General features: G+C 47.7%; 2 protein-coding genes across 8 annotated transcripts in view; one reads left to right on the top strand and one right to left on the bottom strand.

Moving 5' to 3' along the window:
* Positions 1-132: 132 nt before the first annotated feature.
* Positions 133-18,309, bottom strand: RETSAT (retinol saturase). 2 transcript variants are annotated; one of them, XM_020889422.2, is made up of 11 exons: positions 17,997-18,307; positions 15,870-16,052; positions 15,216-15,457; positions 14,311-14,512; positions 13,005-13,202; positions 7,143-7,262; positions 2,754-2,892; positions 2,396-2,505; positions 2,154-2,320; positions 1,807-1,966; positions 133-1,604 (listed from the first exon to the last, which is right to left on the bottom strand). In XM_020889422.2, exons 1-11 carry the CDS (start codon positions 18,163-18,165, stop codon positions 1,465-1,467), a joined length of 1,830 nt encoding a protein of 609 aa, XP_020745081.2. In that variant the 5' UTR covers positions 18,166-18,307; the 3' UTR covers positions 133-1,464. The 2 variants fall into 2 exon arrangements, with proteins under 2 accessions (XP_020745081.2, XP_020745082.2); XM_020889423.2 differs by lacking the exon at positions 1,807-1,966 and having other exon boundaries at positions 17,997-18,309.
* A 12-nt stretch (positions 18,310-18,321) lies between these two features.
* The window catches only part of ELMOD3 (ELMO domain containing 3), a 33,864-nt gene continuing 25,235 nt past the window's right edge, over positions 18,322-26,950 (top strand). The window contains exons 1-5 of one of the 6 annotated variants that reach the window (XM_070479665.1): positions 18,322-18,611; positions 19,954-20,122; positions 21,687-21,973; positions 25,607-25,684; positions 26,388-26,457. In XM_070479665.1, the coding sequence (XP_070335766.1) occupies positions 21,923-21,973; positions 25,607-25,684; positions 26,388-26,457 (199 nt within the window). In that variant the 5' untranslated portion in view covers positions 18,322-18,611; positions 19,954-20,122; positions 21,687-21,922. Of the gene's footprint in view, positions 18,612-18,676; positions 18,772-19,953; positions 20,123-21,686; positions 21,974-22,986; positions 23,102-25,606; positions 25,685-26,387; positions 26,458-26,950 lie in introns of those variants that run through there. The other 5 variants (XM_070479682.1, XM_070479688.1, XM_020889424.2 and 2 more) reach the window with 5 other exon arrangements.

The following is a 26,950-nucleotide window of genomic DNA, read 5'->3' as shown; positions in this document are numbered from 1 at the left end:
TGAGTTATTTCTTTAAAGCTTATTTGGTCCAACGATAAGTATTTTTCCATATAATGTTTTACTGAGCTTCTGTGAATGCCATCACCACGTAGTTTTGTATCTCTGCACAGAAACCAAAATAAATTTCAAATATTAAAGCTATAAAATTAATAAATTTAATTTTTTCCTCTTTTTAAAAAAAGTATAGTTGATATACATTGTATTAATTTCAGGTGTACAACATAGTGATTTGACATTTGTATACATTACAAAATTGATCACAATAAGTCTAGTAACCATTTGTCCCCATATGAAGTTATTTTAGTATTAATGATTATATTGTACCTCTTAATCCTGCTCTAAATATTAAGGTTATTAGTACTGCATTAAAATTGACTGAAATAAGGCATGTTAATAAGGAAAAGGTCATTTTTTTTTTAACCTTTAGCACCTTCACTCACCTTCCCACCCGATCCCCATGTAAGTTCCAACACACTGGAAACGCATTCCCAAGCATTGCACACATTCTGTAACTTTCCATGACCTTTTTGTTACTTCCAACCCCATTCCTCCTCACCAGGCAGCCCTGATTCTAGGTCAGAGGTAACTGGGCTGCTTGTCATAATACACTCGTTACCTCCCAGTGTTTATCCTTTGCTGTACCCTTGGCTGGAATGCTTTCCGCCTATGTCAACCCTAGTGAAGCTGTCTTTCTAGGCCTCTGCCCCGACTGCTGTGTATTTTAGTAAGCTACGCCTTGGGGCTCAGGCCCTGAGGTCTGGGAGGGTATCCTGGTGCTGACACGGTGAGAACCCAGCGTGACCCCCATCATAAGGAAAACAAGCCTAGGCCCCTGCCGCATATGAATTGGATGTTCTCCCATAACGTATATACCTTGCTAGCTAACACGTCCTGTCCACTGCCAGCCCCCACATCCACATGGGCCATATCACAGGAGTTTCCCCACACTCAGAAGAGCCACTGGAACCAGAAAAATAGGATCTGCATCCTCTGATCCTGTGGAACTACAAGCCAAACCATGCTCACCAGACACCTTCTCTCTGTTGCGTAGAACTCCTGCAGTGAGGCACTAAGGGGGAACCGGAGGAGAAGCCTCAAACCAACAGGACCCCCCTGCTTCAGCCGACCCAAGCTCTCAAGGGTTCTAGCCACCTGATGAGAATATTCCATTTGATGGCTCAGACTTAGGAGGTATGGGTGTGGGATGCAGAGCGCAGCTTGACAGGTCATGAAAGCCACCCACGTCTGTAGCCCACACTGTGCGTTTTGTAGGAACAGCATGTTCTAAAAGGTGTGAAGGAGCTTCAGTTTAAGAACCACTATCTATGCTAGACCTGTGTGTTGGACCTGTATCCAAAAATGAGAAACAATAATTAGAGTGCTTTACGTGATCAAGGAACTAATGCAGAAAAACACAGGTGAGGCAGGGGATGTGCCAGTTCCTCTGACTCCTCCCTGAGCCAACTAATTCTTTTTCTTCTGTGCCTGGATCCGCGAGCCAAGCTTCCAAAGGTCTGAGTACACGTTCCGCTTCAGGATGGCACTGCTGCACAGCAAGGCCCCTTGCAGGGCTCCAACCAACCCACAGGTGACAATATCTTGGCCTGGGAGACAAGAGCGGAGGCTTGTGAGCATCCCTCCACCCCACCTCCAGGCAGGGTAGTGGGAGGACAGGGGCCCCTAAGCCAGGGCCACAGAGATGCCTTCAGACTAGGACCAGGGTCCCCAGCCACCAAGGCAACAGAAACAGCACTCTGAGCGACAGTGAGGCCCAGCTTTCCTGGCAGGATGGGGCCTTCAGCGTACCTGTCAAGTAAAGGTTCGGGATGGGGCTCTGGGCCCTCATGGAGGCCATTGCACCAGGATGCAGGCGGCCCAGGTCATGGTCAGCCCCGTAGCAGGCCCCCTGGGGAGCTGCCAGGTAGAACTGATTGCTCAGCGGGGACCCTCCAGTCACACTGTCCACCTGAAGAGGCAAAAGAGGTGGCCGAAGAGTGGGAGGGGGACCTTGTGAGACCCTCGCCTCTTCCTTCCCTGCCCCTGCACGAGCTGCCAGCCAGCATGGGCTCCCCTGGAGCTCAGTCACCCCAGGCCTCATTCCCAGCCCCACAGAAGGGGCAGAGATGCACCAACCACCAACTCTGCCCTCCTACCTTCTCCTCCAGATGTGGGAACTGCTTCAGGAAGACCAACATAGCAGCTTCAACAAAGGAGCTCTTGAGGGTCTCGTAGGCACTGCTCCGCTTTCCCTGGGGCTCGTCCTGCCACTCCTTGAACCACTCGTATGAGGCGGGCGCTAGCACGATCGCTGTTGACCGGTCTGGGGACGCAGAGCCGGGTCACTGCTACTGCCCCTACCCACCCAAGCCCCAGCTCCCAGCACACCAAGCCTCACCTGGGTACCGGTCCTCCCAAGTTGAGTCCTTGGTCGATGGGAAGGAAATGAAGAAAATAGGCATGTGTGCAGCGGCCTTGTCCCCAGGCAGAGAGACATAGTGCTCCATCCTGGGCAGGAGAGGGGCTGTTGGTCCCAGCCATGTTCCCCCCAGCCACCAGCCCCACCCCCAGCACAGCTCATCCCCAGGGATCCCCAAGGAATGAAGCCAAGGCACAGCCCAGGTGGGAAAAAGTCCTTTTGGAGTAGATTGTTGCCCATATCCTCCCATCTTGTATCCTGCTGCTTCTCCCCTAGCATCTGTGGCTCTGGGGGACCAGGCTGCTACCCTTCCTGCACATGTACACCCATGCCTTACGCTTTGTCCATGTCTTTGTCAAAATAAATATAGTAGTTGGTGGTCGGCAGCCCCAGGTCCTTCTTGGTGCCTCGGAGGCAGATGAAGACAGAGACCATGCCCAGGCCGGGCCGAACCATCCCCAGCTGCCGCTTCACACCTGCAGACAGTTAGGAGGGCCGTGAAAAGGAGACCACCAAGATCTGCTGCCACCCCGGGAGCCTTCAGACACCTGCTCGCCTCATTTGTAGCCTCAGCTGTTTGGACCACTCGGCCTGCTCCTCAGTCTCCTGCCTGTGATGGCCGTGGCCCCAGACATCTGCTCTGAGTGCCTTGAGAAGCAGAGATGCCAGCTCCCTGAGCCATTCACAGCGTCTGCGTGATGGTCCCATTGTCACCTTAATGTCTAAGTTAAGAGCAGGGACTTCCCTGGTGGTCCAGTGGTAAAGAATCCATCTGCCAATGCAGGGGATCCAGGTTCAACCCCTGGTTAGTGAAGATCCCATATACCTCAGAGCCCATTTGCCACAACGTATGAGCCTGCGCTCTAGAACCCATGCTCCAAAACAAGAGAAGCCACTGCACTGAGAAGTCTGTGCACCGCAAGAAAGAGTAGCCCCTGCTCACAACTAGAGAAAGCCCGCGTGCAGCAACAAAGACCAGCGCAGCCAATAAATAAATGTTATGAGCAGAGGACAGGGCTCCACATGACAAAGACCACGGCTGTGAACAGTAGTCTGTTATAAGCCTTGGCTTCAGTATTAAGTTGAATACAAACCATCTAATGAAGAAAAGTGAAAATGTTAGTCCCTCAGTCATGTCTGACTCTTTGCAACTCCATGGACTATAGCCTGCCAGGTTCCTCTGTCCATGGAACCTGGCAGGTTACAGTCCATGGGGTCACAAAGAGTTGGACAGGACTGAGCGACTAACTTACCCCCCACACACATACACACATAAAATAGATAACTAATGAGAACCTACTATATAGCACAGGAAACTACTCCGTGCTCTGTGGTGACCTAAAGGGGAAGGAAATCTAAAAATGAAGGGATATATGTGTACATATAATTGATTCACTTTGTTCTACAGCAGAAAGTAACAAAACACTGTAAAGCAACTATACTCCATTAAAAAAATCAATTAAAAAAAAAGAACCTTGGGTCTCAAATCAGTCACACAACGATGAGACCAAACCCTACTGCTCCAGACCAGTCTCAGCTCCTTTACTTATTTTGTCAATGAGTCTTCCTCACTCAAAAAAATGTCCTCTTCAAAACATCCCCAATAATGTCCAAGCTCAGCCCCAGAATTTAAGAAAGGCACTCCTATTCACAAAGACTCGCTCGGTCTGACCACCTCACCTCCATACCCTCGACCCCAACCAGCACTGCCTTGTCCCCAAGGCCACCAGATATCCTGTTTCCTTCTCAGAGACAGAGACAGAACTGTCAGAATCTCTACCCCAAACAGCTGGAAACATCAGGAACCCCAGGAGTCTCTGGGGCCTCTAGGTTGACCATCACTGCCACCACTGTCTGAAATGTTCTCAAACTGGGATTCATCCAACTCCCACTCAGGAGGGGTGGCTGGTCCTTCAGGCAGGTGCTGGCACAGGAGACTGTCTTCAGGGCTGAGATACATAGGAGCAGTGGAAGCTGTACCTGCCAGTGAAGGAGGGGCAAGCTCCCTTTTTTGTTTTTGCAACCAGCACCATGTGACCAAAATAGAATTTGGGGATGGGAAAGAAGGCTGGAGTGGAATAACCAAGTCAAAACCATGTACTGTCTTTGGGGGGGGGGGTGCGGGCAGAGGTTGACTAAGGTGGCGCTTCCCTCGTGGCTCAGTTGGTAAAGAATCTGCCTACAATGCAGGAGACCCAGGTTCGATCCCTGGGTTGGGAAGATCCCCTGGAGAAGGAAATGGCAACCCACTCCAGTATTCTTGCCTGGGAAAGCCCATGGAAAGAGGAGCCTGGTAGGCTACAGTCCATGGGGTCACAAAAAAGTCAGACACAATTTAGTGACTAAACAATAACTAGCTGGAACAAGGAGAGCCCACAAATACAGGACTAATCTTCCCCTCTATCTCTAAACACAGAAAGGAATTTTCAGAAAATACAGAACTCCCTCATAGGGTCCTTTCCTTATTCACTTAGGTTGTATGAACATTAAGTGTAAAAGAAATTACGTTCTTTACACATGTGGCTTGGGGTAAAGAATCCGCCTGCCAATGTAGGAGACACAGGAGACTCGGGTTCGATCCCTGGGTGGGGAAGATTCCCTGGAGGAGAGCATGGCAACTCATTCCAGTATTCCTGCCAAGAGAATCCCATGGACAGAGGAGCCTGGCAGGTTATAGTCCACGGGGTTGCAAAGAGCAAGACACAACTGAGCACACACACACAAACAAAACACAAATTATGTTCTTAATGCCTCTTAGATTCAAAGGAGACTAGGAATCATTCTAGGCAGGAAAATACTTTCGCTTTTTTTTTTTTTAAGGTGTCCCTCCAATAACTCCATGTCACTTATTTGCATTCCCTCCCTTGTGAATTTTTTGTCACCTGAGGAAGTGCATTTGATGAGCACTTGGGCCCATCGGGAGACAGCGTCAGGGTTCAAAGGTCCTGGGAGAGAGGGAGTTTGGAAGTGCCAAAGGCCACTGGGCGGTCTCTACCTCACGCCACGCAGCTCATCCAGCCTGAGAGAGGGGAGGCCTTCGCTGGCAGCAGACATTGGCTGAGGCCCAGTGAAAGCAGGCAAGGGGCTGAGGGCCTGTTTCCCAAGTACATGTCCTGTACCCCAGAGACAGTCACAGCAGCCACCGACCCTCTCCCCAACCAGGAAAGCCAAGACCTCACTTTTCTACTGGGCCTCCTTCCTGAGTTCCCCAAGAACCCTCCAAAGTGGATGCTCCTTGTACTGGGCTCTAGGCTCCTCCTCAGGTTTCCACCCCAAACGCATCTTGGGCTGCTCCTTACTCCCCACCTCCCGCCCCAGCCAGAGGCCTGGACACAGAACCCTCTCTCTCACCCTCCTAGATCGCTGGCCCCCTCCTGGCCAGTGGCCTCCTTCCCTCAATCATATGGGGAGCTGCCAGCTCCATTTCCAAATGGTGACGCCCCAGCTAACCTTGGCTCAGCCACTCTGTCCCTTGTGAGCTGATCCGCTCTCCTCCTCCTTCTACTAAGGCCTTCTCACTGGAAGCCATGTTTCCCAGCCCAGAGGGGACCAGGAGTCCAGGCTTAGGAGTCAGAAACATCAGCCTCTTCCTCTCCACTTGGCTGCCTCCAGCTGGGTGGACCTTGGGCAGCGATTCACCTATGTGCCTCCATTTCCCCTGCATCAACATGAGCTCTCTACCCAGCAGCTGAGGATCAAATGCAAGGACAAAGGTAAAGCTTGCACACAAACATGCCTCCCCACCCAAAACCACAAGCTTTCATTTTTGGACACAACCTGTCAGTGGAGATGACTGGCATGTGTGTGTGTGCTCCATCATGTCCAACTCTTGGCAAACCCACGGACTGTAGACCACCATGCTCCTCTGTCCATGGGATTATCCCACCAAGAATACTGGAGTGGCTTGTCATTTCCTCCTCCAGGAGATCTTCTCCACCCAGGGATTGAACCCGAGTCTCCTGCATCTTCTTTACTGGCAAATGGGTTCTTTACCACTGAGCCACCTGGGAAACCCAGAGATAACTGGACTGAAGCTTATTTCTATCTGGGTCCCAGGTTTTGAGAGCAGGGCTTCAGAAGAAGCCAGGAGGGTACCCCTGCAGCCTCAGCACCAATACAAAGCTGGTTCCTGCAGAGGCAGGAAAATATAACCTTAGGTCCCAAATAAGGCCCACAGCAATGATATCAAGACCTTTGTCTCCACTCCAGCCTTCCCTTCCCTTAACAGCAATGTCAGGCCAGACTTCGCCACACCAAACAAGTGCAAAATTAAGGAAAGAAGCAGAATTCACAGGGCAAACTTAATGAAAAACCCAGGAAACATTCCTTTAAGACTCAATCCACCATCATTAACTATCAGGGAGATGATCTAAGGTCAAGGGAAACCGGAAATGGGCAACTGGGACTGGAAACTTGAAAGAGGAAAGGGAAATGCGGTTGAGGTTATCAGGGGAAGGGGTGTGAATTTGCCAAGGATGAAATGGGAGACAAAAACTAAAGGGTCCTTGGGGAGCATACAGTACACAGGAAGTTGATCCCACCCCCTAAACAGAGGCCTGCTGGGGATGGATGTTACTAACAGAAATTGGTGTGCTCACCTTTTCTGCCTAAGGAGGGTCAAAGGGCAGCCCTGACGCTGAGGGAAGCATCAGCCAGGCTGAGTCAGCTGGAAGCAGAGGGCAGGTCCAGGGCACTTGGAGGAGAGCCACGCAACTCATTCGTTTACCTGGCAGACAGCGGGCCTGCTCTGGCAACAAGCGCTCGTAGGTGTTGAACAATCCCGCATCGGAGATCACGATGGGGCAATAGATGTTCACCAGGTCCTCACCCTTCTTCACAGTGACACCTGCAGGCACAAGAGCTTGGCTGAGGTTCTGTGCACTCCAAGAAGACAAGAAAGGCCCCCATTCTTACCCCACCCCCATCTCTCCCACACTGACCCAGGCAGGTGGGCCCCAGCTAAAACTACAGAGTGAGGGATCAGCCCAAAGCACTGCCTACAAGGCCCAAAAGGTCCACAGTCCCCACACTGGCTTTCTAGCTCTCTCTCTACCTGATATGGGAGCTCTTCTCTTTAGCTACCAGTCAACCTCCACACTAACTCAGACAGAGCCTGTGAGCTGACAGCCTTCATTAGAATGCCAGGTCCTTCTTTACTGTTGCCAGAGTTTTTGGTTCCAACACACTCTCTTTTAAACCCTCCAGTGACACCTCAACTTCCAATTAAACTCTAGACTCTCGTATCAGCCTTCTGTGATGTGCTCCCTTCTGTGCATCCAGCCTCATCTCTGACTGTCTGACCGTTTTCACCAAACTATTAGATAGGACTGGCCAGGGGCGGTGGCTGAGAGGAGCTACCCCACGTCCAAGGAGTGGCGGCTGCGCAGGCACAGGAGGGCCGAGAGGAGCTATTCCATGTTCAAGGCCAGGAGGGGCAGCCGTGAGGAGATACTCCTCATCCAAGGTAAGGAGCAGCAGCTGCGCTTTACTGGAGCAGCCGTGAAGAGATGCCCCACGTCCAAGGTAAGACAAACCCAAGTAAGACGACAGGTGCTGTGAGAGGGCATCAGAGGGCAGACACACTGAAACCATAATCCCAGAAAACCAGCCAATCTGATCGCAGGATCACAGGCTTGTCTCACTCAATGAAACTAAGCCATGCCCTGTGGGGCCACCCAAGACGGTTGAGTCATGGTGGCGAGGTCTGATGGAATGTGGTCCACTGGAGAAGGGAATGGCAAACCACTTCAGTATTCTTGCCTTGAGAACCCCACGAACAGTATGAGAAGGCAAAATGATAGGATACTGAAAGAGGAACTCCCCAGGTCGGTAGGTGCCCAATAGGCTACTGGAGATCAGTGGAGAAATAACTCCAGAAAGAATGAAGGGATGGAGCCAAAGCAAAAACAACACCCAGCTGTGGATGTGACTGGTGATAGAAGCAAGGTCCGATGCTGTAAAGAGCAATATTGCATAGGAACCTGGAATGTTAGGTCCATGAATCAAGGCAAATTGGAAGTGGTCAAACAGGAGATGACAAGAGTGAACGTCGACATTCTAGGAATCAGTGAACTAAAATGGACTGGAATGGGTAAATTTAACTCAGATGACCATTATATCTACTACTGTGGGCAGGAATCCCTTAGAAGAAATGGAGTAGCCATCACAGTCAACAAAAGAGTCCAAAATGCAGTACTTGGATGCAATCTCAAAAATGACAAAATGATCTCTGTTCGTTTCCAAGGCAAACCATTCAATATCATGGTAATCCAAGCCTATGCCCCAACCAGTAACACTGAAGAAGCTAAAGTTGAATGGTTCTATGAAGACCTACAAGACCTTTTAGAACTAACACCCAAAAAAGTTATCCCTTTCATTATAGGGGACTGGAATGCAAAAATAGGAAGTCAAGAAACACCTGGAGTAACAGGCGAATTTGGCCTTGGAGTACAGAATGAAGCAGGGCAAAGGCTAATAGAGTTTTGCCGAGAGAACACACTGGTCATAGCAAACACCCTCTTCCAACAACACAAAAGACTCTACACATGGGCATCACCAGATGGTCAACACTGAAATCAGATTAATTATATTCTTTGCAGCAAAAGATGAAGCTCTATACAGTCAGCAAAAACAAGACTGGGAACTGACTGTAGCTCAGATCATGAACTCCTTATTGCCAAATTCAGACTTAAATTGAAGAAAGTAGGGAAAACCATTAGACCATTCAGGTATGACCTAAACCAAATCCCTTATGACTATACAGTGGAAGTGAGAAATAGATTTAAGGGACTAGATCTGATAGACAGAGTGCCAGATGAACTATGGACGGAGATATGTGACATTATACAGGAGACAAGAATCAAGATCATCCCCAAGAAAAAGAAATGCAAAAAAGCAAAATGGCTATTTGAGGAAGCCTTACAAATAGCTGAGAAAAGAAGAGAAGTGAAAAGCAAGGCAGAAAAGGAAAGATATACCCATTTGAATAGAGGAAAACAATAGAATGGGAAAGACTAGAGATCTCTTCAAGAAAATTAGAGATACCAAGGGAACACTTCATGCAAAGATGGGCTCAATAAAGGACAGAAATGTTATGGACCTAACAGAAGCAGAAGATATTAAGAAGAGGTGGCAAGAATACACATAAGAACTGTACAAAAAAAGATCTTCACGAACCAGATAATCATGATGGTGTGATCACTCACCTAGGGCCAGACATCCTGGAGTGTGAAGTCAAGTGGGCCTTAGAAAGCGTCACTACAAACAAAGCTAGTGGAGGTGATGGAATTCCAGTTGAGCTATTTCAAATCCTGAAAGATGATGCTGTGAAAGTGCTGCACTCAATATGCCAGCAAATTTGGAAAACTCAGCAATGGTCACAGGCCTGGAAAAGGTCAGTTTTCACTGCAATCCCAAAGAATGCTCAAACTACCGCACAATTGCACTCATCTCACACACTAGCAAAGTAATGCTCAAAATTCTCCAAGCCAGGCTTTAGCAATACATGAACCATGAACTTCCAGATGTTCAAGCTGGATTTAGAAAAGGCAGAGGAACCAGAGATCAAATTGCCAATATCTGCTGGATCATCGAAAAAGCAAGAGAGTTCCAGGAAAACATCTATTTCTGCTTTATTGACTATGTCAAAGCCTTTGACTGTGTGGATAACAATAAACTGTGGAAAATTCTGAAAGAGATGGGAATACCAGACCACCTGACCCACCTCTTGAGAAACCTGTATGCAGGTCAGGAAACAACAGTTAGAACTAGACATGGAACAACAAACTGGTTCCAAATAGGAAAACATCAAGGCTGTATATTGTCACCCTGCTTATTTAACTTATATGCAGAGTACATCATGAGAAACGCTGGGCTGGAAGAATCACAAGCTGGAATCAAGATTACTGGGAGAAACATCAATAACCTTAGATATGCAGATGACACCACCCTTATGGCAGAAAGTGAAGAGGAACTAAAAAGCCTCTTGATGAAAGTGAAACAGGAGAGTGAAAAAGTTGGCTTAAAACTCAACATTCAGAAAACTAAGATCATGGCATCTGGTCCCATCACTTCATGGGAAATAGATGAGGAAACAGTGGAAGCAGTGTCAGACTTTATTTTTTTGGGCTCCAAAATCACTAGATGGTGATTGCAGCCATGAAATTAAAAGACCCTTATTCCTTGGAAGGAAAGTTATAACCAACCTAAATAGCATATTAAAAAGCAGAGAGGGGACTTCCCTGGTGGTCCAGTGGCTAAGGCTCCATGCTCCCAATGCAGGGGGCCCAGGGTTTGATCCCTGGTCAGGGAAGTAGATCCCACATGCTGCAACTAAGACCCAACACAGTCAAAGAAATAAATAAAAACAAATATTATTAAAAAAAAAAAAAAAGCAGAGACATTACTTTGCCAACAAAGGTCTGTCTGGTCAAGGCTATGGTTTTTCCAGTGGTCATGTATGGATGTGAGAGTTGGACTGTGAAGAAAGCTAAGTGCCGAAAAATTGATGCTTTTAAATTGTGGTGTTGGAGAAGACTCTTGAGAGTCCCTTGGACTGCAAGGAGATCCAACCAGTCCATCCTAAAGAAGATCAGTCCTGGGTGTTCATTGGAAGGACTGATGCTGAAGCTGAAATTCCAATACTTTGGCCACCTCATGAGAAGAGTTGACTCATTGGAAAAGACCCTTATGCTGGGAGGGGTTGGGGGCAGGAGGAGAAGGGGATGACAGAGGATGAGATGGCTGGAAGGCATCACCGACTCGATGGACATGAGTTTGAGTAAACTCTGGGAGTCAGTGATGGACAGGGAGGCCTGGTGTGCTGCGATTCATGGGGTTACAGAGTTGGACACGACTGAGCAACTAAACTGAACTGACCTGATATGCAAATAGCATGTGTGTGCAATCATGCTCAATTGTGTCCGACTCTTTGCAACCCCATGGACTGCAGCCTGCCAGGCTCCTCTGTCCATGGGATTTCCCAGGCAAGAATACTGGAGTGGGTTGCCATTTCCTTCTCTGAGGATCTTTCTGACCCAGGGATCAAACATACATCTCCTGCAGCTCCTGCATTGCAGATGGATTCTCTACCAACTGTGTCATCTGGGAAGCCCCCAAGAGCTGACAGTCAATCATTTTTTTAACCTAGAAATGTGACAGTCTCTTATGATTCAACCTAACATTTTCAGATGCCTAAACATATTCAGCTCATGGGACTTCTCTGGTGGTCCCGTGGCTAAGACACTGAGCTGCCAATGAAGGGGGCCCAGCTTTGATCCCTGATCGGGGAACTAGATCCCACATGCCACAGCTAAGAGTTCACATGACACAAAGAAGACCAAAGATTCCATGTGCTGCAACTGAGACCCAGTGCAGCCAAAACAGAGAAAAAAGAAACTCAGCTCTTTCTTATCTCTGTGCCTCTGCACATTCTGTTCCCCCTGCCTGGAATGACCTCCTCTCCCCTCTGACCAGCTTCCTCTCACCCATCACGACCTCCCTCTGGAGACTCCCTGTCCCACCATCCTGTGCCAACTCCAGCCTCAGTGCGTGCCTCCATGCGGCACCTTGATTATATCTCAGTCATCTGCCCTCTGAGACTGGAAACTTTCTGAGTTAGAGATTAGGATTTACTTATCTTTTACTTCCATCTTTTATCACATAGCATGTGAAAAACATAAATATATCCAGAACTGAATTTCATTCAACTGATAGACCCTCCTTGGTTCACAGACCACCTGACGGCTGGAAGGAAAACTGGTTTGTGACTGTGAGAGAAAGTCTTGCGCAGCTGATGGCCACCCCTGCCTCACTGCTGGGAACTTTCCAGTCTCTTCTACAGATAGGTCCTCAAAGATCACTGATGGCCTTTTCTCCCTTGACTTTTGGGTGCCTTGGGCCACCCACTCACCACCTCCTCCTTGAAAGCTTACTCGGGTGAATTCACCATCACACCAGCCCTGTTTCCTTCAGGCCTCTCTTTTCTCCCTTCACTGAGGCTTCTGAAGTTATCCTTGATGGCCTGTCTATTTACCAGAGCCCTTCCCTGCATAGACCCTCTCCTCGAAGAGTTTATCCTCGGTGGAATTTTGACTCTCTGCGCAGGTGACAGCAAACACCTGAGCCAGGGTAGAGTCTGAGCCCCACTCTGCCATTTACAGGGCATCCTGGCGGCCTCCACACCACCCTATGGAGCACCCAGGTTACAACTCACTCCATCAGTCACTGAACAAACATTTACTGGGCTCCAGTATGCGCTAAGGTCTATAGACATAAAGGTAAAAAAGACACCGCCTCTACACTCAAGGAACTTGTGGATTAAAGGATAACTACTTGTCTCTATTGAATAAATGATGACATACTGTTCTCTGGGGACCATACCACCCTTTATCTTTCCTGTGTCCGTTTCACTTCCTGACCAGGTCAACGGCTATTCCCAGGCAGCCCCAGCTTGTGACAGATTCCAGCCTGTAACCCCTGATCTGGAGGTCTCTGCCCTTGGAGCCTTCTTTTCACCACCACCACCACCCCCACCCCGCCCCGTCTCTCCCACTCGCGCCAAGGACTGTGAAGACGGCAGGGCTCTCACCACAGGCTTTCCCAGCTGAGTCGAGCAGGATGCTGTGCACAGGGGCCCTTGTGAGGACAGCGCCCCCGGCCCGCTGAATCACAGGGATGGTGTGGAAGGCAATCTCACTGGAGCCCCCTCGGGGATAAAAGGCCCCTTTTAAGTAGTGGTCAACCAGCAGAGCATGCATGGAAAAGGTGGTGTGGCTGGGGGTCACACCTGCAGAAGGAAGGAGGGGGTGATGAGGTAAGAGCAGGCAGCAACACTATTCCAGAGCAGAACATGGGAGGGATGGGGTCGGGGGAGGGGAAGGAGGCTCAAGAGGAAAGAGATACATGTATAATTATGGCTGATTCACATTGCTGGACAGCAGAAACCAACACAATATTGTAAAGTAATTTTCTTCCAATGAAAAAATAAATTTAAAAAAGGAACACAGGTTCCTGTCAGAAAACATGCAGCCTTTGGGAACTCCCTGGTGGTCCAGTGGTTAGGTCTAGGTGCTTTCCCTATTGTGGGGGGCCTTGGTTCAATGCCTGGTTGGAGAACTAAGATCCTGCAAGCTGCATAGTGTGACAAAAAAAAAAAAAAAAAACATGCAACCTGAGTCTATGCCTCCCAGGATCCAAGTGATTCTTAGGGCAGCCTCTTTCTATGCAAACAGGCAAACAGGGAGCGTTCCAGGTCTTGGGCCAGTAGGAATGACCTCCCTGCGAACTGCCATGCTGTCAGGGAGGAGAGGGTAGACTGGAAAGAAAACCATCCAGGACGTTGATGAGGGGGATTTTTATCAGGGTATCCAGCAGGGAGGAAGACAGGCATATCTTCCCTAAGCTCCAGAGGACCTGGAGTGTGTGCAGCTCCACTTCAGTCAGCTAGGCAGGCTCAGAGTCAAAGAATTGATGCTTTTGAACTGTGATGCTGGAGAAGACTCTAGAGAGTCCCTTGGACAGCAAGGAGATGAAACAAGTCAATCCTAAAGGAAATCAGTCCTGAATATTCATTGGAAGGACTGATGCTGAAGCTGAAGCTCTAATACTTTAGCCACCTGATGCAAAAAGGCAACTCATTGGAAAAGACCCTGATGCTCGGAAAGATTAAAGGCAGGAGAAGGGGGTGACAGCGCATAAGATAGTTGGATGGCATCTCTGACTCAATGCACACGAATTTGAGCAAACTCCAGGAGGTAGTGAAGGACATAGAAGCCTGGCGTGCTGCAGTCCATGGGGTCGCAAAGAGTTGGACATGACTGAGCGACTGAATAAACCAGGCTCAGGAAGAAAGACTAAGAGCCAGGGGCTGCCCAGGGCCCAAGGCCAGGACCCACCGTAAGTGGGGAAGATGTAGCTGAGCACGGCCTGGAGCTCTGGAGAGGCGGGGAGCTGCCGCAAGACCTCAGCCAGGCTCTGGGTGGATGCACGAAGGAACGGAGAGAAGCGGGTGAGCAGCCCATACTTGGTGAGGAGCTGAGCCACAGGCAGCGGGAGGATCTTCAGCAGGATACCATGAGTGACTCCACGGGATACCACCTGGGAGGGGAGTAAGCACGGAGGAACAGGACTCACCTCCAGACCCGCTGTGACAGAATTGCCTGTCCAACAGCCTGCACAGTCCAAGGGACCAACAGCACTTGGTGGTGGTGGTTTAGCCACTGAGTCATGTTCGACTTTTTCCACGCTATGAATTATAGCCCGTTAGGCTCCTCTGTCCATGGGGATTCTCCAGGCAAGAATACTGGAGTGGGTTGCTATTTCCTTCTCTAGGGGATCTTCCCAAGTCAGGGATCCAACCTGCATCTCCTGCATTGCAGGCGGTCTCCTGGACTGGATTCTGAGCTATCAGGGAAGCAGAACTTGGCTAAATTTGGATCATAAAACTCTGTACTCTAAGTTTTTTTTTTCTTTTCTTTCCCATTCTCCCCCTCAGATGAGTCCTTTTTTGCTTTTCAGTTTCCTGCCCAAATTCCTTTTGAAAAATTCCAATCTGGTCTCAGATGAAGTGAAAAGGGGTTAGAGATGTAACCAGATGGAAGCCAGTCTGGTCAGGCCAGAGTGTGAGTGGCAGCTGCTGAGCCCAGGCTCCAGAGAGAGGGCCTGGCTGAGCACAGAGGTCAACTCGGACCGGAGCCGAGTTCCAGACAAACATGTCTGTTCCTCCTTCCTGCCTCCTTCACCCGTCACTCCACTAATGAGGAAGGTGAGCCTTGTTGGGAATAACACATGTCCATGTTACCTTAACTAGCTTCATATACTTGTCAATGGCAGCTTCTTCCTGGGGAAACTTGTCCTTGAGGCCCTGAATGTAGGCTTTCCTCCCCGCGTACATGGGAAACTCTTTTCGGCCATCAGGCCCTTCTAGTACCATGGTGTCAAAGGGAGAGGACAAGGCAACCCAGTCTAGCTGCCCCTCAGTGATCTGGTCCAAGATAAAACGCTCAGAGCTGCCTTCCTGCATATGCCCGACATAATGGATTCCTGTTGAGAGACAGAAAAACAAGGCATGATAGGGATAAGGGAATTAAGCCCTGGAAAGGCTCCAACAAGGAAACAAGGTGAAAGAGGCGTCCTACAGGGCCAAGTCCACACTCACAGAGGAGGTACCCACCCTTTCTGTAAAGGGGAGTTGCAGCAGAACACCAGATCCCTGCCCAGGTCAGCAGGTACAGCTATCAGACCATGGAGATACATGTGGTGTGTCTCTAACCCCTTTTCCCTTCATCTGAGATCAGACTGGAATTTTTCAAAAGGAATTTGGGCAGGAAAGCTGTTAGACCAACAGTGCCTGGGGAGAAAACCCAGGCCTTCAAAACCACTGAAAAGCCCAGGATCGTCCCTCTATGGCTGCTCCAAACCTCCTGCTCCCACCCCTTTGCCTTGGCAGCCTTACCCGTGTCAAATTCAAGGCCATTCTTTCCAAAGGTATGACAACAGCCTCCTGCCTTGGTATGTTGTTCCAGAACAAGAACTCGCTTGCCAGTTTTGGCTAGGATCGCAGCTGCCGCCAAGCCCCCAAAGCCACTGCCAATCACCACCACATCCAGCTTCTCTGGCACTCGGCTGACTGAAAAAGCTGCAGAAAAGGAGGAGATGGAGAGGGCAATGAAAGGACAATGAGGTGGAAACCAAGGCAAAATGTTCAGCTTATATGATGCTCCAGAAAATTTCTAGAGCAGTTTGGCACAGAGCTCCTCACTAAAATATCTCAAACATTTTACCTGGGAAATATTCAGGACCCACCGGAGAAGGTTGAACAAAGTGATTTAGGTTGATCTGAACTGATTCAGACCAAAACCACTACATAGCTGAGGATTTTCCCTACTTGCAAAGAAAGAATAATTCATAAACTATCACACACACACACACAAATGCTGACCATGATCCAAGTAGAGAATCCTAAGTGCAGTCAGAGACCGAGCTAGGGAAGAAAGAAAACAAGGAGGTGGGGGACAGGAGAAGAGTGTCGTGGGGCTGGATGGTGGCTCATCCAACCGTCCATTCACAAGCAGATTATCTTCAGAAAATGCAGGATCAGCAGGCAGTAGTGGTGCAGCCCACTCAGATCTTGGTTCTTAAAGATCTTGATACAGAGGCAGGACAGAGCTCTTCTGAGAAATTACAGCACCACCCCTTCACACTGGGGAAGCCTGGATGTGGGATTAAGGAGGAGGCACCTAAACAAGACAAAACTGGACAGCCCATGGTGCCGTATGGGCACTTTCTCCACAAGATCTATTCTTTCAAGATCACTGCAGAAGAACTGAGCTTTGGAATTTTTCAAGCTGCCAGAGAACTCGGTAAACTTTGAACTTTTCAAACATTTTTTAAAAGACCTACAGTGAAAAATACATTTCATAATCCAGAACATACATCAGTATATAATATAAAGAAGTTTCACAATACTTACCAGAACTGTATAGGCTACACTGATGTTTTCCATTCGACTGAATTTTAAAATGCTAGTTGCAACTCACTAAATTGATATCATGACCCACTAGGAGAGATCAAAACTTGGTTTGAAAAATAAACTAATCATCTCATCTTTAGACCAATCCAGATAAATGGAGTGATTTGTTAATGTTCACACAGTAAATCAGGCTTCCCTGGTGGCTCAGACTGTAGAAAAAGTGCCTGCATTGTGGGAGGCTGGGGTTTGATCCCTAGGTGGAGAAGGTCTCCTGGAGAAGGAAATGGCAACCCACTCCAGTATTCTTGCCTGGAAAACGCCACGGACAGAGGAGCCTGGAGGGCTACGGTTCATGGGGTCGCATAGGGTCGGATAGTGACTAACACTTTTACTTTCATTTTTTTTCACAGAGTAAATAAGTGTTATTTGTTGTTCAGTTGCTCAGTCCTGTTTGACTCTCCGGCAGAGACAGTGACAGAGTCCAGTTAAACCTCTGATTTCAGAAATAATAGGCCTTCCACTTACAACAATACTGGCTTTATTTTATTTATTTTTAAGCAGCGGAACTCTTTCTTTAAACTCTAAAAGAAACCCACAAATACTTTTTAAAAGATGACCGTACCGACCCTCCTTAAACAAAGAGCTCTGAGCCCGAGGCACCCCCCTGAGCCTTGCTTCAACCACAAGAGATGGGACCAGCATAATCAATCAGTCACATTCCTTGATGAACCAAATGCAATTTCCTACAAAGGTTTCCGTACAGCTCTCCCACGCCCTTGAACCCCTGGGGAAGATAAGTGAAAATGTTACGGTCTTAAAGTCAAAGAGGCGGAAAGATCTCTTCTTGTTTAAACCGTTAGCCATCGCTATACCAAGTGGCAGGGTCTGAGCGTGGCTATGACAAGAACTCGGCTCGCCGAGGACGATGCCCGAGACCCAGAGGCCAAGATTCCCCGGGCCTGCGGGGACCAAGGCTCTCGCCAGGAGTGGATTCTAGAGCGGGGGCCTACGCATGCAAAGATGCCCTCCCAGCACTTTGCATCTGGGAAACGCTAACCCGTGAGGATGCTCGGGTGCAGCCTAGGTCCCCGGGGTGTCTCCCCCGCTCACCTTGCTTGAGAACCTTCTTCCTGGCCTCCTTGTCGGTCACCAGAGGTGCGGGTGGCCGTTTGACATCCTCCAAGAAGGGGTTCGGGGAGCTGCCTGAGAACAGCCCCTTGTAAACTTTGCTGAGGATGACCAGCAGCAGCGCAGCCAGTAGCAGCAGCGACACCCACATCGCGCCGGCGCCGGGTACCGGGAACTCTTTCGCCTGGACGGCGCCTGGGATCGGGGCCTCAGCTCTGGCAGTGATACTAGTCCTCCCACCAGAAAGGCGGAGTCAACCATGCCCACTGATCTGCACGCGGAGAAGCGAAGTCGCCCGCGGAGATTGACCCTCGCGGCTCCCCGTACTCGCTTCGTCTGCGTCGCGGAGGGCAGTGCTCCTGCGCAGAGGAGGCCTGGAGGGGCTGAGAGACCCCAATAGCAAAGAACTGGGAACTCGGGGACTCGGCCGGCGATCCCCGGGCTGGGGTCAGAGGAGGAGGAATGTGGGGCGGAAATGGTCGCCCTGGGGCGAGACAAGGCTGAGAGCTGTATGACCGAGAGAAACTCCCGATCCTGGCAGACAGGAGACCTGGGTTGTGGTCTGCGCTCTGCCGCGGACTCGCTGGATGACCGGTGGCAAGTTACTTTCCTGTTTTCCCCGCCGAACAGTTGAGAAAGTTTCTGGTCAGAGTCCCCACGCAGCTCCTGTCTGGCTCGGTGTCTCGCTGGATTGAGATCTCCCTTGAGATCCGCGCATCGCAGCCGACGAGCACCGGATTCTGGGACCCTCAAACTGGTCAATAAGTTTTTGGCCCGGGCACCCTGGGATGGCGACGCCTACTGCCGGGGTCGGGTAGGGGCTGGAGGGGGCGGGGAGCGCCCAGCGGCAAGGCCGATGAAAGGACTATCCTACCTTTGTGTGCATTTATACTTAAGATGTGGCCCCAATTTCCATATTAAATACCCATTTAGCGTTTAAGCCCCAGCAAGCTTAAACTTAAAATCATTCGCTTTAATGTAGCTCCTTTCCTAAAGTGGGTGCACCATAAAAATTAACAAGGATCTACTGTATAGCACAGGGAGCTATATTTAGTATCTTGTACTAACAGAGGATGAGATGGTTAGATGGCATCACCGACACTATGGACGTGAGTTTGAGTAAGCTCTGGGATTTGATGATGGACAGGAAAGCCTGGCATGCTGCAGTCCATGGGGTCGCAAAGAGCCGGACATCATTGAGCAACTGAACTGAACTGAATAATCTGTAATGGAAAGGAATCGGAAAAAGAATGTATTCAGTTTTGTAGATAGATAGGTAGATAGGCTCAGTTGTGTCTGACTCTTTGCGACCCCATAGACTGTAGCCTGCCAGGTTCTTCTGTCCATGGAAGTTTCCAGGCAAGAATTCTGGAGCAGGTTGCCATTTCCTGCGCCAGTGGCTCTTCCCCACCCACAGGATCAAACCGGTGCCTTTTCCATCTCCTGTATTGGCAGGCAGATTCTTTACCATTAGTGCTACCTGGGAAGCCCATATATGTGTTATATATCTGAATCACTTTGCTATACACCGGAAAATAACACATTCTAAATCAACTATATTTCGATTTTTAAAAATTATTTATTTATTTGGCTGTGCCAGGTCTTAGTTGCCACATGCAGGTTCTTTAGTTGCAGCATGTGAGATCTAGTTCGCTGGCTAATGACTGAACCCAAGCCAGCTGCATTGGGAGTGTGGAGTCTTAGCCACTGGACCACCAGGGTAGCCACTACTTCAATTTTTTTTTAAATTTTTAATTAACAAAATACACACAAAAAAAGTAACAAAATACAATGGGTGCACCATAAATACTGAATTTCAAAAGGATCCATCTTTATAGGAAAGCCATTAAGGATCTTCCCTAATATTGTTAGGAGTGATGTTATAACTTCTAGTACTTGCTCGTTTGACAGTTTCTGCTCATTTCTTTCTCTAATACAGATCGCGAATGTCCCTCTTGGAGTCCCCGGCAGGACTCCAGCCAGAACTGAGGCACTAGCAGGTGTGTAAAGCTGGTCATGATTCAGCACTGCTGGATTCAATTCAAGCCCAGTAATAGAAGAGCCTCCCTGAGCTTGTGGTAGCCATACCTGCCAATCATCTTCCCAAGGTTGGTAGATGTGTGCGTGTTTTGTCATATGCAGAACCCTTGAGAAGGTCAAGGGGGAAGGAGTGGAAAAGGAGGCAGATGCTGAGGCGCCAGAGGACACGGAGAGAGTTGGTTCCTGAGCTGTTATAACTGCGGGACGCTGTCCTCCCCTTGTTACAGTAAGCCAGGTGTCCAGTCCAGCAATCATGAGGTATTCTGGCTCTTGGTGTTAGGAACAGTCAGTGCGTCCAGCTCCCTGACAGAATCCATCTTGTTACTGGCCTCCAGTTTGTAGGGAACCCAGATTGTGTTCTCTGAAGAGCTGACCCCAAAGCAATGCCACCTTTCTTTCTTAGTCAGCTTTTCTTAGTCAACTGAGGAATTCCCTGGTGGTCCACTGGTTAGGACTCCATGCTTTCACTGCAGAGAGCCAGGGTTCGATCCCTGGTTGGGGAATTAAGATCCTGCAAATCACACAGTGCAGCCAAAAAAAAGGTAAACCAAGTCTGTGAGGTATGACTATCTGTCACCTGCCCACTTACCCAGGTTCTTATTGTGACAGGCACTTATGATGTCCAGTTCTCCCATGGTGAGGTGTGGGCCTGCCCAACTCACTTCCTGAGGTGGACTCATGGGAGGAAATACTTAGAGTTAGCTTCACTGGCCAGGAAGCATCCACATGTACAGTACTGGTGCTCACGAGGAGGGGGCGGCACTGTATTGCATTTTGAGTTTCTGTTAATACCGTCATAGGAACTGAATTGAGTATTAGGCCCAGCCAGGTCTGAGACCTGATTAAAGCTTGAACAGTTCAGCTAAGACCACCCACCAATGTGTCACCCTAAATTATCCTCACCCTTTTGAAACACGTGGACTTTCCTGGTGGCTCTGACAGTAAAGAATCTGCCTGCAATTCAGGAGACCTGGGTTTGATCCCTGGGTCTGGAAGATCCCCTGGAGGAAGGAATAGCTACCCACTTCAGTATTCTTGCCTGGAGAATTTCATGGACAAAGGAAGCTACAAGCTACAGCCCCTGGGGTCACAAAGGGATGGACAAGACTGAGCGACTAACACTTTCACTTTTAGATATTGCCCCAGATTTCAGTAACTTCATTGTCAAAAACAGATCCCTGTAAATCAGTTATCCACCAATTAAGAATAAATTGAAAAAGCAGATAGAAAAACAGATCCCCACCACTTACAATGGTGCTACCTTCTGGACACTGAGAATCCAGCCGTTAGACTCCTGCAGGGACCCCTTCTCTCTGTTCCATTACATGGGTAGTAAGAGACAGGCATTCGCTAAGGCAGCCTGCTTATTCAGAATATGTTTACATCTGCTTGAAGATTTTTTTTTAATGATTTAAAATCCCATAATTGTTTTATTTATTTTTATTTATTTGGCCACAGATTGTGGCATGTGGGACCTTAGTTCCCTAACCAGGGTTCAAACCAGTGCCTCCTGCATTTGAAGAGCAGAGTCCCAACCACTGGACCACCAGGGAAGTACCTGCTTGAAGATTTTTCAAGTCAGAGGCATAACTGAATGATGAAACTAGTTTTCTTCTTTGATTTTTTTTTCAGGGCTGAGACTCCAGAGTGAGTCCTCAAGGACTTCTTTCAGGACTCACAGAAACCTCCACCCTGGTGATGACACACAGGGACTGTTTTCTTGTTCTTAGTCTGAACGACTGCCAAGAAGGAGGGCAACAGTAGAACAGTCAAATCCCAGGCTCTCCCCATAGCTTCTAATCTCAGACCTTGTTAAACTCCTTTCTGAGCCCAAGGACAAAAGTCACTTGAACAAATGAGTTTGAGTCATGAATGAAAACTCTCACTCTTTCCACGAGAAAGAATTAAGAGATGGACAGGTAAGCAAGTATATCTGTTTGGGAAAGAAGGTGTTGGTATGGGATGTATTGTTAATAATAATAAGAGAGAGCATATATCAAGAGGGTGTGGACCTTTAGAAATGTGTAGGAAAAATTCTGTTTACAGTTCTCTTGTTCTTTTAAAAGAAGTTCTAGTCACTTCTGGGTCAATTGCCTTTCCTGACGGCTTGCTTTCAGAGTAGGTTATAGGATTTGGGTTTGGATTTGCTTGGGTGGGAGGAAAGTTTCAATTAGAATCTCCCAGGAAATATGTATTTCAATCAGTTTGGGTTGTGTACTGGCCCTTTCTCTCTCAAACGCCCATTTTGACCTGTTTATCCTCAGGATTCCTGGTTCCATGTGTTATGTCTCTGTGTGAGCCTGGCAGCTTACCCTGTATTCCCCATCTTTCTCCCTACCTTGCCCAGAAATGGTCTTAAATGGAGCCTTTGGGGTTCAGTGGGCAGAATGGGGACAAAGCCTGTGCTTTGGGAGTCCAGGGAGGTTTTCTTCACTTCCTAAGACAGGTGAACTGTTCTTCCAGAGAGCATTTATCTTTGGGCACTAGAGGAAGAGAAAGATGCAATGAGTCCTGAGCACACAGTCTCCTCAAGGGAGTTGTGCAGCATGGTGAATCACCAGATATTATTGAGAACATATCTTGAGCCTGTGAGCATGTCTGACTCTCTGTGACCCCATGGACTGTAGTCTGCCAGGCTCCTCTGTCCATAGAATTTCCCAGGCAAGAATACTGGAGTAGGTAGCCATCCCCTTCTCCAGGGGATCTTCCTGACCGAGGGATCGAATCCGGGTCACCTGCATTGCAGGCGGATTCTTTACCGTCTGAGCCACCAGAGAAGCCCATCTTAAGCCTAGTGCTGTGCAGATGGTCTGAGAAATATAAAACAAATATACCAGAAGAGTCTGACTGGGGAGACAGGTCTTTTGCAGAGGACCTTGTGCCACATACAGAGGGGCTATGGGACTTAGAGATGTGAGGAAACCATTGTAACTGCAGGAAACCATTGCAGCTCAGCTACCCTGAGGAGATGGAACTGATCTTGAAGGGCCCAGAAAACACTGAGAAGGTGGAGGTGGGGGCAAGACCACATGACCCAAGGGCTGGAGGTGAGAGGAACTGCAGCAAGTGTGTTCACTTTAGCTAAGTGGGCAGTAATGGTGCTTAGATATCAGGAGGCCAGTTGTGGAGGAGTAGCTGTGCCGTGGTGTGTTTATGGGTTCATTCTTCTGGCAAAAATGAAGGCAAAAAGAAGTGAAAAACTCAAAGTCGTGTCTAAGGAGTGTTAGTTGGCAAAAATATGTAAAGCAGGATTAGAGTAACAGGACAGTCTGGGATTCCAGGGCCTTGACATAGCAATGATACCTTTATTAGTTATTTTCCCTTAATTATCATTATTTTTCTTTTATCTGCCTTAGAGAAAATAATACTGCACAAGGTTCAAAATCCAAAAGTATGGAGGATGTACATATAGTGAAAAAACTATCTTCCACTCTTGTTCCCCAGCCACCCTGTTTTCCTGCTGAGGCAAAGTTAGTACTTCCTTGAAGACTGTAATTCTGGAAATAGCCTCTGTAAAGACAAGCAAATATATTTATGTATGTTTTTTGTTTTTTTTTAGAAAATCCAATGGTAAAGTATACTCTGACCTTTGCTTTTTCACTTAATATATTAATATCATGAAGACTGTTCCAAATCATTTATAAAGTACTTTCTTACTCTTTAATGACTGTATAGGATCTCATTAAGCAGATATGCTTTGATTTATTTAAAATTAGTTCACTAGTGACAACTTGATTTATCATGATGATCATTTTGAAATGTATAGAAATATCAAATCACTGTGTTGTGCACTAGGAACTAATATCATGTTGTAAGTGAATTATAACTCAAAAACAAACTCGTAGAAAAATAGATTAGATTTGTGGCTACCAGAGGTAGGGGAAGGGGGATTAGATAGTGAAAAGGTGCAAACCTCCAGTTAGAAGATAAATAAATACTAGGAATATAATGTACAACATGATAAAGGTAACACCGCTGTATGTTAGAATGAAAGTTAAGAGAATAAGTCCTAAGAGTTCTCATCACAAGGAAAAAAATTTTTTTGTTTGTTGATGTAGTATCAAGAGATGATGATGGATGATCACTAAACCTATCCTGGTCATCATTTCATAATCTATATAAATCCAGTCATTATGCTGTGCACCTTGCATCTTATACAGTGATATATGTCAATACATCTCGGTGAAATGGTGGGGCGGGGTTGGGGGGGAGCGGTTATAAATAAAGTAAAATAAGAAGTCCATCAGTGGACATTCAGAGTTTTTGTAGCCTTTTGCTTTTATAAACAGTGCTACCATGAATTTCTTTCATGGTCTAGTGGTTAAGAATCTGCCTGCCAATGCAGGGGACACGCGTTCGATCCCTGGTCCAGGAAGATCCCACATGCCACCAGGGCAGCTGACCCCATGTGCCCTACAGCTCGTGCTCCACAAGAGAAGCCACCGGAGTGAGAAGCCCTCGAACCACAGCTAGAAATGGCATGGCAACAAAGACCCAGTGTAGCCAAAACAAACAAAAACAAACAAAGCCATGAATAACACTGTAAGCATGGCATTTTGCACATGTATGAGTATATATATTAGATAAATTCCTCAAAGGCAGCTGCAGGCCCCAAATAGACACAGCATACTTGATTGTGTCAGATATTATCAACCTGGAGAGGTGGTAACAGTTCACTCTCCAGTGTCTTATAGCTCTTGGTCCTCTAGCCAGCACAGTGTTACCATACTTTTTGATCTTTGATAACAAGGTAAGTGAAAAATGTTATTTCAAGGGCAGTGTTAGTTGGTTTTAGTTGACATTTCTCTTATTATGAGTAAGGTTGAGTGTTTCTTCACATGTTTAAGAACTGTTTGTGTTTTGTTTTATGCAGACCATCTACATCCATGCCCATTTTTCTGCTGGTTTCTTTTTTTTTTTTTTTTCTCTTACTGACTTGTAGGATTTTATTTTATTTTTTTAACATTAAGAGCATTAGGGCTTCCCAGGTGGCTCAGTAGTAAAGAATTTGCCTACAATGTGGGAGACCTGGGTTTGATCCCTGGGTTGGGAAGATCCCCTGGAGAAGGTAATAGCAACCCACTCCAGTATTCTTGCCTGGGAAATCCCATGGACAGAGGAGCCTAGTGGGCTACAGTCCCTGGAGTTGCGAAGAGTCAGACACAACTTAGCAACTTAACACCAAAGACAGGAAAATCAGCCATGTGTTTTGATATGAGTTTCAAAAGGTTTGTTGAGTAGTTTTTAAGCTCCAGCAGCGGAAAGATTTGGCTGAGCAGAACATGAGGAAACCGCCTCACTCAACTTTACTTACTCAGAGCCCTGAGACTTTGAACGGGGCCATGAAATCTGTATGAGATTATGTTAACATTAAGCTTTTTGCAGACCAGGTTAAACAGGAGTTGTCTGTACAGTATTACTTGTAGTTGACTTCTCCAGGGTTAATGCATTGTGTGTGTGTGTGTGTGTTAAGGGAAAGGGTGTGCTGTTCAAGCTTTCATCTCTGGGGGACTGATATGTGTCTGAGAGACTGACTCTCGTTTGCCTTGCAGGTTGGAAGTGTGTCTGCTGGGTGCGCTCCACCACCTGACAAGGACGGCAGTGCTGTTCTGGCTTTCAGAGGAGTTTCTGTACGTACTGCCCACAGTCCAGTGTCTCATCAGTAGACATTCTTGTATCATGCCGCTATGTGGTGCCAGGTGTCGGGACATAGGATGGCACAGACCTTGCCCTCCAATAGTACATACTTTGGGGGTAGGAGTGGGAATAGACATGCAAAGCAATCTCTGCCTAATCAGAAAATTGTTGTAACGAAGCAGAATATAAAGTGCAGTGGGGATATCAACAGCTCACCACTGTCTCAGTTGAGTAGATTTTTATCCATTTACTCTTCAAGGAGGGCATATACTGTCCCCATATCCCCAACTTCTACTTCATAGTTGATATTTTCCAGGTACCTCTCATTAAGATTGGGCTTCCCTGGTGGCTCAGTGGTAAAGAACCCACCTTTCAATGCAGGACACATGGGTTAAATCCCTGGGTAGGGAAGATCCCTTGAAAGAGGAAACAGCAACCCACTCCAGTATTCTTGCCTGGAAAATTCCACAGACAGAGGAGCCTGGCAGGCTACAGTCTGTGGGGTCTCAAAGAGTCGGACACAACTGAGCGACTAAGCATGGACTCATTAAGATTGGCTTTAACCAACGCATCTGGGAAGACAGATTCTAATGGCCTCCAGTTTCAAGAACATTTGGTACAGTGGGCAGCATGTGTGTGTGTGGATAGGAGGACGTGGACTCCCACCCTCACACTAAAGGTCACCTGCCCCTACAGATCTCAGAGTTGAAGAACCACAGCGTCCTCCAGGCCCTGACAGCAGAGGCGAACGGCTGGGAGCCCGGTGGTAAGGTCCCCTTCGGGGCCCGCAGAGCCTGGGTGGGACTCAAGGCAGAGCACGTGGGTCTTTCCTTTCCTCCCTTGAATTTCTTCCCTTGAATTTCTCTCACTACTTTTCCTATAGAATTTTATAGATTTATCCTTCTTCAAGGGAAATTAGAACTGACACTGGATTAGGAGTCAAGAGACCTGAGTTCATTCTTTCTTTTTAAGGGTTTTTTTTTTGATGTGGATCATTTTTTAAAGTCTCTTATTGAATGTGTTACAGCATTGCTTCTGTCACATGTTTTGGTTTTCTAGCTGCAATACATGTGGGATCTTAGCTCCCTGACCAAGGATAAAACCCACACACATCTTCTGCTTTGGAAGGCGAAGTCTTAACCACTGGACTGCCAGGGAAGTCCTGAGAGACCTGAGTTCTGACTTGGTCCCCAAAGCCCTGCTAGTGGCTTATTTGCCTTTTGGGAAAATCATACTATCTCTTTGTCTACAGTGGAGAT

This window comes from Odocoileus virginianus, chromosome 2 (assembly GCF_023699985.2).
Source record: "Odocoileus virginianus isolate 20LAN1187 ecotype Illinois chromosome 2, Ovbor_1.2, whole genome shotgun sequence".
Lineage (NCBI taxonomy): Eukaryota > Metazoa > Chordata > Mammalia > Artiodactyla > Cervidae > Odocoileus > Odocoileus virginianus.
Note: the sequence above shows the minus strand (reverse complement) of the source record. Positions and strands in the feature narration are given on the sequence as shown.

Excerpts from the sequence above, each read along its gene's own strand:
- RETSAT (XM_020889422.2), bottom strand. The coding sequence starts at position 18,165 with ATGTGGGTGTCGCTGCTGCTACTGGCTGCGCTGCTGCTGGTCATCCTC. Across the intron at positions 2,506-2,753 it reads GACAAAGACATGGACAAAGC|GATGGAGCACTATGTCTCTC; the intron begins GTAAGGCATGGG and ends TCTCCTGCCCAG. Across the intron at positions 2,321-2,395 it reads TTGGGAGGACCGGTACCCAG|ACCGGTCAACAGCGATCGTG; the intron begins GTGAGGCTTGGT and ends CTGCGTCCCCAG.